Source organism: Bathycoccus prasinos, assembly GCF_002220235.1.
Source record: "Bathycoccus prasinos genomic : Chromosome_9".
NCBI lineage: Eukaryota > Viridiplantae > Chlorophyta > Mamiellophyceae > Mamiellales > Bathycoccaceae > Bathycoccus > Bathycoccus prasinos.
Window position 1 is genome coordinate 446632 of NC_024000.1, and position 15397 is coordinate 462028.

Consider the following 15397-nt stretch of genomic DNA (forward strand, 5'->3'; position numbering starts at 1 on the left):
AAAATCTCTTTCTTTACATATCCTTCTTTTATACAGAGTTGTACGTCCTTTCAATTTGGACGATTCGTTCGCCAAGTTTCGTGTTGCGCAAGTTCGCGGAGGCGTTTTCCGCGTCTTTCCTCCTTCGAAACGCGACCCAGGCGTTACCGCTCGAACATCTCCCATCATCATCGAGCGCTGTTTTCACCCACTTAATCGCACCATACGGTGCAAATGTTGTGTACAACAGCAAGTCATTACATAACGTCGGCAAATTATTTAATTTGAGTCGAAATTCGGCCGCCACCGCGAAATCTTCCCCCGAGGAGAATGAAAGATCCGAATTTTCCGCTTCATCTGCCAAAAACCCCGCGTGGTTAATTTCATCCGACGACATCGTCGATAAGTAGCTGGTGTTATTATGCTTACTGCCACCTCTCTTCGGCGACGATGTGCTGAGATATCGGTTAGATTTCTTGTTGTTCTTGTTCTCCACGTTTGGCTTGTATTGATTGCCATTTCGGACGGATTTATCGTTGTTTCCGTTGTTCGTATTATTCGTCGTCGCATTATTATTTTGTCTTCGTCTGTTTTTCGAGCTCGAATCGGCAAATCGCACCGTTAAAGGCGTCGTCGCACCAACCAAAGTTATTCCATTCGTCGCATTTACCGCTAAAGTTGCCATATCGACCGTTTCGAATCGTATCAACGCTCCGACAGAGGTTGTCATGGAAGCGTGTAACAATCGGCACTCGATGACGTTGCCGAATTTTGAAAACAAACGCATCAAATCATTTTCCGCCATAATAGGCGGCAATCCTTTTACGTAAATATTATCCGATGGTTTCATCTCTATTTGCTGCATCAACTGTTGTTGCTGCTGCGCGATGGCTTCAAACACGATGCTACTATTCGCCGCGTTATTCGCCGTCGAGCTCAACAAGTTATTCACTACCGAATTCGCTTGGTCCGGCGACCCGAAATTCTCCAAACTCACCACCGGTTGCTGCGCCGTCGACGCTGACGCGATATTAATATTTGCTGTCGGAGGAGCTACCCCAAACACGTTCTGTTTCGAAAATTGCGGATTCGACCCGTTTACCGACGTCCCGCTCGAATCCGAGTTTGCGAATTTCACCTCGATCGCCTTCTTATGCATAACCTTCCCGTTCATATTCGCAATCGCATTCACCGCGTCCGCGAACGTTTGAAACTTGACAAACCCAAACCCTCGACTGACTTGCGTCGTCGCGTCTCGAATTACGCAACACGACTCTACTCTCCCGTGTAAGGAAAAAATCGCGTTCAGTTGCAACTCGTCCACTCTCTCTGGTAAATTTTTAATGTAGAGATTCGAGTGCAATTGCACTCGCTGTTGTTGTTGTTGTTGATTATTGTTATTATTATTCGACATCGTCGTCGGGGTCGTTAAACTCGTCATGCTGCTCCTCATCATCGTCGCGTTAGTATCGATAGTATTAGTCGTATCCATCATTCCCATCATCCCTAAAGGACTCGGCGGCGACGTCGCTTTTTCTCCTCCTCCTCCCCAAATTTGAGCGCCTCCAACGGGATGTGCACCCGCTGAGGGCGGCGACGACGAGGAGAACCCTCCTCCTCCTCCTCCACCACCGATGGGAATCGACGGCGAGTAAAAATTTATTCGTGACGGCGACGTCGGTTTTTCTTCTCGTTGGCGTTGAGATTGTTGGTCAAATGCACCTCCACCCACCCCTGCGGTAGGGAAAAAGGAGTTCGCATTGGTCGTTCCTTGTCCTCCACCGTTCTCGTCGTCGATGTACTCGTCGGTTTCGAAATCGTCCACATTCACAGAGATCGTAGGTTTGAGAGGACTCTCCACGCCTGCCCAGGCTTGGCGGTTGTGGTGCATCACGTGCGCGCGCGAGAGAGAGCTTTTGTTGTTCGTTTTTTATTCCCTCGAGTGTATTCCTTCTTCTCTCCGTTGTCCTCTCCTCAATCTCTCGTCGACCAATCCTGGCGCGCGCTCACGAGGCGGGCTCTTTGCCCGTGTTCTTTTTATGCTCTTTTAGACTCGCTCTCTTTCCCTCTCTCTCTCTCTCTCTTTATATCACCGAGCGTTTCTCTTCCGTCTCTTTCTTTTATCTTTCTTCTCGTTTGTTCTTCTTATAAGGGAGGAGTGAAATTGAGAAATGAATTATCGCGAAACGACGCTTTTTTTTCCCAAGGGACCACGGAAAAAAGAGAGAGATCCATCAAAATTCGATTATATATTATACTTTTTCAGCAACCGTGTGACCCGGTCAAAATGGTCTCTCCTTTTCGCCTCTTTGGTCTCTTTTTTTCCTTTCGTCTCTCTTTTTAGCAGAGAGAGAGAACGAGCTCTCCTTCCTTCTTGGTGTATTTTCCCCAATAAGAAAAAGTCATCACAGCACGACGACTGCGAGCGAAGACGTGATATATATATATATATACTAACACATACACGCGTCACACAAAACACATCGCAATACTCTACGACTCGCAATGAGCGAAGACGACAAGACGAAATTTTTAAAGTGCTTCGAGCAGTTGAAAGAAGAACTCGTGCGAGATGAAATCGAGGATAATCAGGTCCAAATCGCAGTCGATTGGATACGGGAGATGATTTCGTACAACGTCCCGCACGGGAAATTAAACCGAGGAATCGCAGTCATGGACGGGATGCGAGCTCTAGGAAAAGATGAAGTGTCGGAGAAAGACATGTGGAAAGCCATGGTCGTCGGGTGGGGCATCGAATGGCTCCAAGCGTATTTTTTGGTAGCGGATGATATCATGGACGAGTCAATCACGAGACGGGGGCAACCGTGTTGGTATCGACAACCGCACGTGAAAATGAACGCCATCAACGATGGGATTTTATTGGAGATGCAAATTTATAAGCTATTGAAACGTCACGTGGGAGTGAAAGATCCGGCGTACGCGCATTTGTTGGAGTTATTCCACGAGGTGACGTACCAAACGGCGAGCGGGCAGTTGATCGATTTAATAACCGCGCCGATTGGCGTCGTGGATTTGAGTAAATACACCGAGGAAGCGTACATGAGAATCGTGACGTATAAGACGGCGTTTTATACGTTTTATTTACCCGCGGCGTCGGCGATGAGATTGAGTGGAATTGAAGACGAACAGGCGTACAAAGTGGCGAACGATATTTGCGTAAAACTCGGCCAGTTTTTCCAAATCCAAGACGACTATTTGGATTGCTACGGAGATCCGAAAGTGATTGGTAAAATTGGGACGGATATTAAGGACAACAAGTGCGGGTGGTTGGTGGTGCAAGCGCTGAAGAAGTGCACGGCGGAACAACGGAAAATAATCGAAGAGAATTACGGGAAGGACGACGCCGAATGCGAGAAGAAGATCAAGGCGTTGTACGTCGAGTTGGAGTTGGAGAAGTTGTATTTGGAGTACGAGGAGAAGAGTTACAAGGAGTTGACGGAAATCATGGAAGGCCAATCGGTGTTGCCGAAGGAGTTGTTTTCGAGCATGTTGGCGAAGATTTATAAGAGAACGAAGTAATTATATGCGTATTTTAGAGCGAGAGAGAGAGATGATGATGATGTTTGCATTTTAAATGATAAAAATTGATGTACTTACGTATTTTACATTACTATAGAAAATTAAATATTGAACCCGGCGGGGCTTAAGCCACCTGGTGAGCTCATTTCACTCATGGGCGTGTCGCCGGGACCGCTATTTCCGTTTTCATCCAACTGGTAAATCTCGTCGTCCACTTGCGACATCGCCTCGAACAAGACGCCGTGATATTTTCTCACCGTCTGTCTCAACTCCAAAAACTTCTTCCCCAACGCTTCCATCTCTCGCACGTGTTCCTCTCTCACTCTGTTCATGCTCTTTTTAAGCGCCAGAATTTCTCTTTCTTCTTCTTCGTTCTTCGCCTTGTTGGAATCCGCTCGCGCTTTCTCCGCCTCTAATGCTTCTTCCGCCGATTTCAACGCCGCCCTCGCCGCTTGTTCCTTCAACTCGCCTTGCGCTTTCAATCGTTGCATGCGTTCATTGAGCGTCTGTTCCTGTCGTTTCAACTGTTCCAACTTCGCGTCCAACTTCCACGTCTCCTCTTCGTTCTCCGCAATCTTACTCTTCGATTCTTCCAGCGCTTCTTTCATCTTATCGTGTTTCTCTTGCTCTTCTAAGATTTTTTCCATCACGTCGTTCGCCTCTCTCAACCGTTCGCCGATGTTCTCCATCACCCGCCTATCTTCCTCCATTTCTTTCACTTTCTCTTCCAACTTGGCCACTTTATCCTCCTCTATTTTCATCTGTTCCATCGCTTTGTGCAATTCCGGGTCCATCTCTTTACTATTCTTCCTCTCCTCCTCCATCTTTTCTTTCAACTCTTTATTCGTCTTCTCGGCTTTGGCTAACTCTTCCTCCAACTTTTCCAATTGCTCTCGCTCTCTCATCGCGTGCTCTTCCTCCTCGGCGATTTCTCTCTCCTGCCTTGCCAGCACTCTCTCTTGCTCCGCAATCTCTTCCTCTAAAACCCGATTCTCCCTCTCCAATTGTCTCAACTCCTCCTCATCTTCCTCCCTGTACTCCTCCGTCGCTTTCCTCTTCTCCGCTTGCTCCACCTCCGCGCGCAACCGCTCGTGTTCTCGCTTCGCCTCTCTCAACTTCTCCTCTTCCTCCGCGCACTCGTTGATGATATCCGCGAACTCAATCAACTGCTCCTCTCGAAACTTTGCAAAATTAATCAGAGCGGACATGTTTCGTCTCGTCCGCGTGTATTCCGGTTTCCACACGTCTTTGAACGAAAAATCCTCCACGCCTATTTTCAACATCAACTCTTGCAATCGACTTAAAAACAAAACGTTCGGAATCGCGTCTTCGTACAACTCCGGAAATTCCATCCCGACTTCCTCCGCGATTTCCGGGTCCGGTTGGAACGATTCGTCCTCGTCTAAATTCACGTTGAAGAATAATTCGTACGCGGATTCGTAGACGTGTCTCAGAGATTCGTGCGTCGGGCGGAGTAAATCGCGCTCGGAGAGTTCGATTTTTAATTCTTTCAAACACGAGCGGATTTCGTCGTTGGTTAAGATCGGAAACGAGTACGTGGTTTTGGTGGTGCTCATCGTTTAAATTATTAAACTTTAAAGACTTAAGCGATGATGATGCTTATTATGCGCTCTATCTTCTTCTTCTTCTTCTTCTCTTTGTTCACAGTAAGTAGCGATGATGTTTAAGTGTGTTTATGTGTGTGCAAACAACGCACTTTTACTGGGGAATGAGGCAGATATTTGAATTTTTCTTGTGCTTGAAACAAGCTGTGAAACAACAAAACCAACAAAAAATGTCATCATCGAAAACATTAGGGACCGGATGATCTTGCGTTTATTTTCAGTAATAATAGTAGTAGTAATACTCGCATTAGTCTTAGTCGCATTATAACAATAGGTGCACAGAATGAATTCAGACGCGAAAAGCCCTCTTTAACCGACGCGGCAGGATTTCAGCGAAGGCGCTTTGACGCTCCCGTTGACGCCGATTAAATCCGAACCGAACCAGTTCACGTTCCCTTCCGCGTTGGAATTGAAACCGTCTTTGACTTTATCCCATAACTTTTTCTTTACGACTTTGTTTTCGCCGTGAATGTCGGGCATTTTGTCCCCGATGAAACCGGAAAAGGTGAGTCGTTCGCCCGGGGAAGAGTTTTCGGGAGCTTCGACGACTTCGATTTTTGATTTATCCTCGTTCGACGCGCAGAGGCACATGCCGTGCGATTGCACGCCTTTCATGTTTCGTGCTTTCAGATTACCGACGATGACTACTTTTTTGCCGACTAAATCTTGAGGGTTTGCGTAATGCGCGGCGATGCCGGAACAGACCGATCGCGGTTCGGGCTCGCCGCAGTCGACTCGAGAGACCAACAACTTGCTCGATTCCGGATCCGGGTGCTGTTCGCACGACACGATTTCACCCACCACCAAATTGAAACCGAGCAAGTCATCGTTCAACGCTTGCGCTGGTCCACTCGTTCCGGCAGCAGCGGACGCTTTCAACTGTTCCACTGCGGACCCCGCGTCGTCGTCAGCCGCGCTCCTTTCGCTACTACTCGTACTGGTACTACTGCTACTCTCGCTATCACTACTACTGCTACTGCTCCCCATAATCCTCGGCGTTCGGAAATACCCTTTATCAAAGTTCTTCGCCTTATTTAATAACTCCTCTCGATCGAACTCGATGCCCCCTTCGTCGATGGTCGATTTCAATCGCAAGCGCATCTCTCTCTCCAGCTCCTCTTGACTCAGTTGCAATTTCCCTAACCTCTCCCACTCTTTCTCGATGTCGATGTCGTTCAATTGCCCGAACCATCCGACGATGGCGTTGATTTTCGGTTCCCAGTCGGAGATTTCTTCCTTTGTGATTTTTATTCGAGCGGTATCCGCGAGTTCCGCCAGGTTTGGGAGAGGAGGTAAGTCCGTCGAAGAGGCGGCGTTATCCACTCCTTTTGGGGAAGACGATGGGCAGGAAGTCATCGCCCGAAGTCGTCTTCGCGATGTTGTTGTTGTTGTTGTTGTTGCGGTCCTCTTTGAATTGCAGAAGAGCACGTGGGACGACAACGCGTGATGCGCTGTGGTCGTGCATGTCGTGGACATCTTTTTAGAGAGTCTCTCGTCGTGTTGTGTGTGCGAGTAAATTTGAGGCTATTCGCGTGTAGTTCAATGTTACAACAACAGACGCTTTTTTTGTGGCTATTTCATCTAATGCGGGCTACATCGAGCATCATCACTCTCTCGGGTCTCTCTATCTCTCTTTCTCTCTAGGGAAGAATCCCGTGGACGTTCTTTAAGTGCGTGTGCAAATTGAACTTCAACCCAAAGCTCGCGTTACACACGTCACAGAGAAACGTCTTCTCTTGCGTGTGCGTGACGATATGTCGTTGAAGCTTACTGTTATCGACGAAGGCTTTTCCGCAATTTTCCCAGGTGCAGATGTATCTTTTCTCGCGGTGGGCGTTCGCGACGTGGCGAAGCATTCGTGGGCGGTCCAGAAAGCGTTCTAGGCATCCCGGTTCATTGCAAGCGACGACGAGGAGAGACGGATCGACTTTGTCGTTGTAGACGCGACCGCCGGCGGATGGAACCGGGACGGCGAGGAGAGGTTTCACGTCCGACGATCCATCCTTCGATTCGTTTGCTGCCATTGCTACTGTATTTGATTGAAAATTGTAACGTCGCGGCGCGGCAGCTCTCTGTCCGTCGTCCATGCCGGGTAAAATCGGTTGCAACAACGCTTTGTCGTCCTCGTCCATCTCCTTTTTTTCGCTCGTTTCCGGCGGTGTTTCCGGCAACGGCGTCCACGTCGGTCGTTCGCACGATTCTCCCTTTTGCCTTTTCCACAAGTAAACGTCCGATCCAAACTTTTCCGTTTCCTCTTCCTCGTCGAAATCTACGTTCGGCACGCGCGTTTTTTCTTTCCTCCATCGCGTCGCCGTCTTTGCGATGCCTTCTTTACTAACGTCAAAATTCTTCGCCACGACCACTTTCGCCGTGGACGTTTTGATGATACCAATGTACTTGCTCTGCGCCGCCATCGGTCCTCGATTCCGAATAAACCCGTCGACTGCGGCGTTTTCCTCCTCCTCTTTACCTTTCGTCGGGGCGAACTTCCTCGGCGCGAAGAGCTTATTCTTTTGCTTTTGATCGCTGTCGAAAAACGCCGCGCCGGCCACCGCTGCTTTCGAGTTCGCATACGACGCCGGTACCACGTATGACGTCGCCATAGCGCTTCTCGCTTTAGGAACCCCCGAATTATTATAATTATTAGCAGCGTTTTCGCCGCGCTGTATCTTCACCGCGTTGTTGTACAGGCACTTCTGCTTTAAATTCGGTTGCGAACAATACTTGCACTGCCCGCATTTAAACGCCCCACGGCTCGTTCTGTGCATGGTGATGCCATCCGGGGTGATGATTATCGCCGATGTGCCTCTGTACTCGTCCGGGAATGCGATTGGAACGCCTTCTGCGGTGCACTTTTGTTGTTCTTCTTGTTCTTGTTCTTCTTCTTCTCGTCGCATCATCATCGAATCATCTTCCTCAGTGTTCGTCTTTTCTTGCTCCAACAAAAGAGAAACGTTGGATAACTCCTCCTCTTTAGTGCTCTCCTCTCCTTCGTTTTCGTTTTCGTCGTCTTGTGCTGCTGGGCGCTGTTTGATCACAAACTTAAGTCCCATTATATATATCGCAGTAGTAGGAGTAGTAGTATATCTTCTCTCTCTCTCTCTCTCTATCGTTTTTTGTTCTTCTTTTTTTTTTGAGGAAAAGTCAAGAAAAAAAAGAAAGAATTTGGAGTCAAAACAAAGCGCATGTCAAATGCGACAACAAAGAAGACAAATAACGCGCGGTTTGCTCCAAAAACGCGCCGAACACAACGACGGGATCGTTCGAACTTTAAAAGAGGTCTCTTTACACCAAGAAAAGTTAGAACGTATAGGGGAGAGTTTACAGAGAGACTGTCGAGAGTTGAGGATACTTTTATTGCACGAGAATCAGATTGGAAAGTTAGGTAGGTAGGAGAGTTTTTTTAGAAGGACGAGAGATATAAAAAAAGGCGTTTTGTGGTGTTTCGTTTGACTGACTCTCTCTCTCTCTCTCTCTCTCTCTCTCTCTCTCTCTCTCTCTCTCTCGCTGTCTCGTATATGATATGCGCGACAACAGAGAACTTGAACAGGTTGAAATATTTGAGATACCTCAACGTTTCTCTGAATAACATCACAGTGATTGAAAATCTGGACGGGTGCGAATCTCTGGAAAAATTGGATTTGACTGGGAACTTTCTCGATGTGACGTCGATCGAACCGTCGATGGAAAATCTCTCAAAATGTGAACGTTTGAGGAGTTTGTTTTTAATCGGCAATCCGTGCTTGGAGGAGTTTGAGCGATTGAGGGAATACGTGATTGGATGCTTGCCAGGGTTAGCAGTTCTAGACGGGAAGGAGATTACGGAGGAGGAGCGACGAGAGTGCGCGAGGGAGAAGAACGAGATCGTCGAGGCGTTGAAAGCGAAGATCGAGGAGAAGAAAGCGAGTGGATCGACCGGTTGCGTGTGGAACGCGAAAACTCGGTACGAATCATTTCTAGAAGAAGAGAGAACGAAAAATAATCGAGAGGAAGAAAAAGAAACGTCATCGAGGAAGATTCAAAGTAAGAGGACGTTCGAGCGACCAAAGAAACCGCCGCGAGAAGGCTTCGACGAGCTTCCGGAGAATACCGACGCGATTTTGCAAGTCAACGAAGGAAAGTACGAGTTCACGCTCGGCAGTGAAGGTGAAGATATTGATGCAGATGCGAATACGATCATTCTGAGGGTTCAAATACCGAAACATTTCGATACGTCTTTGGTAGACGTCGATTGTCATTCGGAAATCGTACGCGTGTTGATTAAAGGCGAGTTGCTTTTGTTGCGTTTCCCAGAAAAAGTGCGCGAAGAGACGTGTAAAGCGTCCAGAAGTCAAACAACTGGAGAGTTGAAAGTAAGCGTGGAGAAAACGAAGAAAAAAATGATGGCGAAAGATTTCGTTATCGCTGAGGCTGCGTTGGGATGTATGAAAATAAATGCCGCATCGATCGAGGATTCTTCGAATGATGAAGGAGAAGACCTTGACGAAACTTTTATACCGCCCATAACCGCGTGAAGATGATCAAAGGTAATAATATGTACTAATTTAAAATGCATTTCAAATTTAAATGCCTTGCAAAACATCAATCAACGTTTGTCTCTCCTCGGCGAACTGCGCGTCGTCCTTATCTCTCTCCTCGTGAAACTTGCTCAAATAGTGCATCAACTTTTCCTTATTCGCTTCCAAAATGCTCGTTACCGCCGGCAGCCTGTTCGGATTCGCCACGAACACTTTAAACACGTGAAACGCCTCGTACTGAATCGATTTCGCATCGTCTCTCAACAAGTTCATCATCAAGCATAAATTCTCGGCTTTGCTGATGTATTTCATCATGACCTCGCCGCTCGCTCGATCTAATAAAATCTCCCCCAATAACTTTAAGCTTTGCCTCTTGCACACGTAATTCCCTCGTTCCAACAAATCGTTAAACTTCTCAAAGAACCCCTCGTAAGCGTCTCCGATTAAGAATCTCGCCACGGTATCTTTATGTCTCGTTAAACACTCTCGAAAACTCGCCATCGCGTCGCTCGCGATTTCAAAGTTCTCGCACTGCATGTACTCAAAAAACTTCAAGAAACTCTCTCGCCTCAACACCTTCTCTAAAACCTTCTCGTGCCTGACAACCTCTCGTAACATCGCCCCGTACGCTAACGCGGAACTTTGCTTCTCGTACCCTAAAATCAACCCTTCCAGTTCCTCTCCGTCGTTCCTTTCGCTCAATTCCTCCGCCACTTTATACCTCCCCGTCTCCAAATCTTTCGCTCTCACCAATCCGTTGTACGTCGCCGCCGCGTCTTTCCTCGCTTCAAATTCCAACATCGGTAACCCTTGCGATATCATCCACGGAATGCTTTGCTTCACGCATTCTTCCACTAACTCTTGTATCATTTTCGGATCGAGATCGTGCGTCCCGTCCCCGTGTAATATCGCTCGCGTTTCTTGGAAATATTTCGCCAGAGACTCTTGGTCTTTTTCCAAAGGGCACTTGTTAATCACTCGTTCTAAACACTGGTGGGATTTCGAGGCTAAATCTTTCGGCGTTCTGCGTGGTTTCTTGGAAACGCCGCCGAACAGGGAGGATTTCATTTTACTTTCACTTCTTTTACTTTGTCTTCTTCAAAATCGAGTCTCAGACGCAGACTCTCCGAGCGTTTCAAAGCGTCTTCGGTTAGAGATTCGCTCTGGGGAAGTTTTGCGGAATATTAAAGAGATACAACACGTTTTGCGCGCGATGAGACGATACTTCTCGACTAGTGTAGTTTCTTACCCGCTGCGCGATGATGAAAGGACGACTCTTGGAGACGCTTCTTTAACTTCTTCTTCTTCGTGTGTATCGTATCACCGACGGTGCATTCCGTCGTTCCGAGAAGGTTTATTCCTCGTCCTCGCTTTGGGTTTCCGCTTGAAAAAAGTGAAGATTTCCATTCGAGAGCGTCATTAGATACAAAGACACGCGCGCGAGAATAGAACAAGAACAGACTGACGGACAGACTGACTGACAGACAGGACGGCGACGGACGTTTTTAAATCAAAGGAATACTCAAAATGTTGCGAGGAGCGACTTCTTCGTCGTTATCGTCAAAGAGATTATTCGTCTCGAGCAAGAAGAAAGAGAATGCGACGACGCTTTCGAGGAGGAAAAGGAGTGCTTTTACGACGACTTCGGCGTCGTCAAACATGGGAAAAGACTTCGTCGAATCGTTCTTCGACGTCGCAGATTTCCTCTCCGGCGCTTCATCTTTCGGGACTTCCGAACTCGCCGAAAACATCGGTCGAGACTGTTACGTGGACGTGAACGGATGGCACTTGTTCCTGAAAGATATGAAACCTCAGGGAAGTTTCCACCAAGGGTTGGCGAACGTGGTCATTGGAACGATCGTGAAAAACGGGAAGAAGTGCTCCGAGGAAGACATGACGGAGATTTTGAAAACGGTGAAAGTGCCGTTGGGTGAAGGGAAGATGGAGGCGAGTTTGTTCGATTTGATGCCGAAGAGGTGCGTGGATGATTTCGTCGATATAGCGAAGAGATACGCGGATGATTTGTGAAGTAATAATAATAATAATGTAAGTATATATGACATGATAGTACACGCGATCGATAAGCGGTCGCGATTTAAAGAATGGTCTCAATAATAATAACTTTTGATAGTAGTATGTATAATCTTTTATCGTTTTTCGGTGGTTTCCGCCGGCGCGACGTAATCCCATCTCTCTTCCTTGCCCATGCCGGCTTCGACACACGAAGGACCCGGCGTTTGCATCGCGCACTTTCTCTTCTCGATTGCGTTACCCATGCCGTCGTATTTATAACCCGCGCAGCACATGTGCAACGTTTTCCATTCTCCCATATGTTTCACGACTTCCCAATCGTGTAAAATATCCGTCGTTCGACTGCAGAACGTGGCGTACGTAATCGGCAACGGTTGGATGTTCAAAGCGTACGGCTCGACCCCTAACTCTGTGTCACCAACCGGCGCCTGTTTTGCGGCATCGTGCAAGACATTCTGTTCCAAACCGCAGTTCGGCGAGCACATGACGCCGTGCGCTAAACTGGTTTGAATCCATCGAGAGGCGCGCTCCGAGGCTCTGTACCACATTTGACCAGAGTTGAAGTTACTCGCCCCGGCGTGAACGCCGTCCAAGTACTGTTTCGTCCACTCCGGCCCGTTCGTATAGGCGCCGTGATAGTCCATGTAATCTTCTTGGAACATTCCGTCCACGTTCGATTGGCTCAAAAAAGAGTTGGTTTCTGGAACCGAGAAAAGCACCACGTCCGCGTCGACCATGAACATGTTCACGCCGGATCCCACAACGCCCAACGAAATCTTTTGTTTCATCCACGTGAACCTCCCGTACGAGGTATCCGAGTTCGAAGAATCTTCCGGAAACTCGATGTTGTTGTAGCCATCCGCCGTGGCTTGTTCGCTACACGCCGAATCCGCGCACACGACCAAAAACCGTTTCATAAAACAGTCTTGGTCTTTTAAGTTTTTCACGACCAAACCGAGGTTGTGATAGAAATCATCCCCGGACGTGTACGTCGTGATCACCGTGTTCGGTGCCACGCACTCGCTCGGTTGATCTCCCAACAGCTTCGCTTTGCTGCCTATATTGGAAAAAAATTCGCACTCCTTGTATCCGATCGCCGCGTCCTGCACCTCTTCGCCGTTATGCAGGAGCTTCGTTCGTAAGTTGTCGTCTACGTACGGGCCACAGGAAGGCAAACCATCCGCTTCACCCAAAAACGCCAACTGTTGTTTAACCCCGCTGCTTTCAAATCGTTGTTGCTGCCTATCGTACACGTTGATCTTCCCTAAAGTGCCAATCCCGGCGAGCAACACCGCGCACGCGGTGACTTTCGTGAAAAACCGGATTGATGACGATGAAGCAGACGGTACATCGGCATCTCTTTTCTTCAGAGACAAGAGCTGTTCTTTCTCTTCTTCGTTTTGATTTTTCATAAAAAAGAACATCTTACTCTCTGACTCTTTTCAAAACTCCTCTTCGGATAAAGATTGACTGATGTTGCGTGCGTTTCAGGATCGCCGCAGGAGAGAGCGTTTAAAATGATGATGATGATGTTTTTTAATTGGAAAGGGTGTTCACTTCCTTTATGTAGGGTTGAACACCCTAAATATTACCTTCAGATTTTTTTCCCCACTTTTCAACCATTTTGGATAACACTTTAGCGCGAATCTCCCCACTTCTTCGTTCGCAACGTCTCGCGACGCACGGAATTCACATTTGCCTTAAAACTCACATAAAGTAATACTAATGTCAGCTTTTGCATCCTCCGCCCAAATCGCAAACTGCGCGGCGAAAGCGTCCTACGGCAGATTCCGAAAATCTTCCAAATCAGCCGCCAAGACCTCCTCCTCCTCGAGACGAGGTCTCTCCGTCTCCGCCATGGCGGTGAAAGCGCCGGAGTTGGACATCAACACCAAAGTGTTCACCAAAGAGATGGTTGACGTCGCCGGCGAGCAAGAATACATCGTTCGTGGCGGCAGAGATAAGTTCTCGTTGTTGCCGGCGGCGTTGAAGAGCGTCAAATCCATCGGCGTCATCGGGTGGGGGTCGCAAGCGCCGGCGCAAGCGCAAAATTTTCGCGATTCGCTCGCGGAAGCTGGGTTGGCGGACCAAATTTCCGTCAGCATTGGTCTGAGACCGGACTCGAAGTCGAACGACGAGGCGAGAAAGTTGGATTTTACCGAGGAGAAAGGGACTCTCGGCGAGACGTTTGACGTGATTGCAAAGTCTGATTTGGTCATGCTTTTGATTTCGGACGCCGCGCAAGCGAAGATGTACCCGAGAATTTTAGCCGCCATGAAGCCAGGGTCGACGTTAGGTTTGTCCCACGGGTTTTTGTTGGGCGTCATGAAATCCGACGGCGCGGAGTTTAGAAACGATATCAACGTTGTTTTGGTGGCGCCGAAAGGTATGGGCCCGTCCGTGAGACGATTGTACGAGCAAGGTAAGGAAGTGAACGGTTCCGGTATTAACGCGTCGTTTGCGGTGCACCAAGACGCGACTGGGGATGCCACGGATATCGCTTTGGGCTGGTCCATCGCTTTGGGTTCGCCCTTTACGTTTGCGACAACTTTGGAGATGGAATACAGATCAGATATCTTTGGCGAGAGAGGTATTTTGTTGGGCGGCGTGCACGGCATCGTCGAGTCTTTGTACAGAAGATACGTCCGAAACGGCATGTCCAAGGAGCAAGCGTTTAAAGAAACCGTGGAATGCATCACTGGACCAATCACAAAGACGATTTCCACCAAGGGGATCAAGGCGGTGTACGATGAATTGATGACTACGCCGGCGATGAAAGAAGAGTTTATGAAGGCGTATTCCGCGGCGTACGCGCCGACGAAGGATATTCACTACGAGTGCTACGAAGAAGTTCAATCGACGAACGAAATCAAGTCGGTGTGCATGGCTGTTGAAAGGTTTAACAAATTCCCGATGGGCAAAATCGACGGGACGGAAATGTGGAAAGTTGGGGAGAAAGTTCGCGCTGAGAGAGTGGAATCGGAGATTCCGGTCAACGCCACGACGGCGGGCGTGTATTGCGCGTGCATGATGTCGCAAATCGACACGTTGCGCGAAAAAGGTCACTCGTTCTCGGAAGTTTGCAACGAGTCCGTCATCGAGGCGGTTGATTCGTTAAACCCGTACATGCATGCGAGAGGTGTCGCGTATATGGTTGACAACTGCTCGTACACGGCGAGATTAGGGAGCAGAAAATGGGCGCCGAGATTTGATTACAACTTGGACCAACGCGCGTACGTCGACTTGGACAACAACAAAGGCATCGACAAGGAATTGGAAAGCCAATTCTTGAACTCCACCGCGCACATCGCGATCAAGAATTGCTGCGAGTTGCGACCGTCGGTTGATATCTCCGTCCAGTTTGGCGTCGGCCAAGCTCGGGAGATTGAGAACATCGACATGGGCTTAGGGAAGAAGTAATTTAAGCCGACGAGGACAATAAACGAAGAAGAATCGTACTCTTTTGGTAATATTTAGGAACGAACAAGATATATATTATAACACTATTATTGCTTTTACCCCACCATTGCTATTGTCGCTAATTACTATGGAGAGAATGTGAGGAAGGAAACACCTTCATTAAACGCGAGCTCTCCCCCACCTTTCCTCGTCTCGCATCCCATCGTCCGTGCCTCCGACAAAGTCGTCCGCCCCACCGGCTAACCCACTATTCCCATCTCCTTGCGTCCCTCCTCCTCCTCCTGC

General features: G+C 48.2%; 11 protein-coding genes across 11 annotated transcripts; 5 read left to right on the plus strand and 6 right to left on the minus strand.

Moving 5' to 3' along the window:
* Nucleotides 1-28: 28 nt before the first annotated feature.
* Bathy09g02430 (predicted protein) lies at nucleotides 29-1870 on the minus strand (the record flags this gene model as incomplete). Its single annotated transcript, XM_007510998.1, has 1 exon — nucleotides 29-1870. The coding sequence occupies one exon, from the start codon at nucleotides 1868-1870 to the stop codon at nucleotides 29-31; it is 1842 nt and encodes a 613-aa protein (XP_007511060.1).
* Nucleotides 1871-2484: 614 nt separating this feature from the next.
* Bathy09g02440 (predicted protein) lies at nucleotides 2485-3519 on the plus strand (the record flags this gene model as incomplete). The annotated part of the gene is made up of 1 exon (XM_007510988.1): nucleotides 2485-3519. One exon carries the CDS (start codon nucleotides 2485-2487, stop codon nucleotides 3517-3519), a length of 1035 nt encoding a protein of 344 aa, XP_007511050.1.
* A 101-nt stretch (nucleotides 3520-3620) lies between these two features.
* On the minus strand, nucleotides 3621-5096 carry Bathy09g02450 (predicted protein; the record flags this gene model as incomplete). Its single annotated transcript, XM_007511268.1, has 1 exon — nucleotides 3621-5096. The coding sequence occupies one exon, from the start codon at nucleotides 5094-5096 to the stop codon at nucleotides 3621-3623; it is 1476 nt and encodes a 491-aa protein (XP_007511330.1).
* Nucleotides 5097-5453: 357 nt separating this feature from the next.
* Nucleotides 5454-6620, minus strand: Bathy09g02460 (methionyl-tRNA synthetase; the record flags this gene model as incomplete). Its single annotated transcript, XM_007511217.1, has 1 exon — nucleotides 5454-6620. The coding sequence occupies one exon, from the start codon at nucleotides 6618-6620 to the stop codon at nucleotides 5454-5456; it is 1167 nt and encodes a 388-aa protein (XP_007511279.1).
* Nucleotides 6621-6784: 164 nt separating this feature from the next.
* Nucleotides 6785-8197, minus strand: Bathy09g02470 (unnamed protein product; the record flags this gene model as incomplete). Its single annotated transcript, XM_007511144.1, has 1 exon — nucleotides 6785-8197. The coding sequence occupies one exon, from the start codon at nucleotides 8195-8197 to the stop codon at nucleotides 6785-6787; it is 1413 nt and encodes a 470-aa protein (XP_007511206.1).
* A 139-nt stretch (nucleotides 8198-8336) lies between these two features.
* Bathy09g02480 (leucine-rich repeat-containing protein 6) lies at nucleotides 8337-8537 on the plus strand (the record flags this gene model as incomplete). Its single annotated transcript, XM_007510961.1, has 1 exon — nucleotides 8337-8537. The coding sequence occupies one exon, from the start codon at nucleotides 8337-8339 to the stop codon at nucleotides 8535-8537; it is 201 nt and encodes a 66-aa protein (XP_007511023.1).
* A 125-nt stretch (nucleotides 8538-8662) lies between these two features.
* On the plus strand, nucleotides 8663-9627 carry Bathy09g02490 (hypothetical protein; the record flags this gene model as incomplete). The annotated part of the gene is made up of 2 exons (XM_007510924.1): nucleotides 8663-9558; nucleotides 9621-9627. The coding sequence occupies 2 exons, from the start codon at nucleotides 8663-8665 to the stop codon at nucleotides 9625-9627; spliced, it is 903 nt and encodes a 300-aa protein (XP_007510986.1).
* A 79-nt stretch (nucleotides 9628-9706) lies between these two features.
* On the minus strand, nucleotides 9707-10729 carry Bathy09g02500 (predicted protein; the record flags this gene model as incomplete). Its single annotated transcript, XM_007511070.1, has 1 exon — nucleotides 9707-10729. One exon carries the CDS (start codon nucleotides 10727-10729, stop codon nucleotides 9707-9709), a length of 1023 nt encoding a protein of 340 aa, XP_007511132.1.
* A 459-nt stretch (nucleotides 10730-11188) lies between these two features.
* Nucleotides 11189-11689, plus strand: Bathy09g02510 (predicted protein; the record flags this gene model as incomplete). Its single annotated transcript, XM_007511246.1, has 1 exon — nucleotides 11189-11689. The coding sequence occupies one exon, from the start codon at nucleotides 11189-11191 to the stop codon at nucleotides 11687-11689; it is 501 nt and encodes a 166-aa protein (XP_007511308.1).
* Nucleotides 11690-11808: 119 nt separating this feature from the next.
* Bathy09g02520 (unnamed protein product) lies at nucleotides 11809-13116 on the minus strand (the record flags this gene model as incomplete). The annotated part of the gene is made up of 1 exon (XM_007511212.1): nucleotides 11809-13116. The coding sequence occupies one exon, from the start codon at nucleotides 13114-13116 to the stop codon at nucleotides 11809-11811; it is 1308 nt and encodes a 435-aa protein (XP_007511274.1).
* Nucleotides 13117-13417: 301 nt separating this feature from the next.
* On the plus strand, nucleotides 13418-15112 carry Bathy09g02530 (predicted protein; the record flags this gene model as incomplete). The annotated part of the gene is made up of 1 exon (XM_007510935.1): nucleotides 13418-15112. The coding sequence occupies one exon, from the start codon at nucleotides 13418-13420 to the stop codon at nucleotides 15110-15112; it is 1695 nt and encodes a 564-aa protein (XP_007510997.1).
* Between the last annotated feature and the right edge of the window lie 285 nt (nucleotides 15113-15397).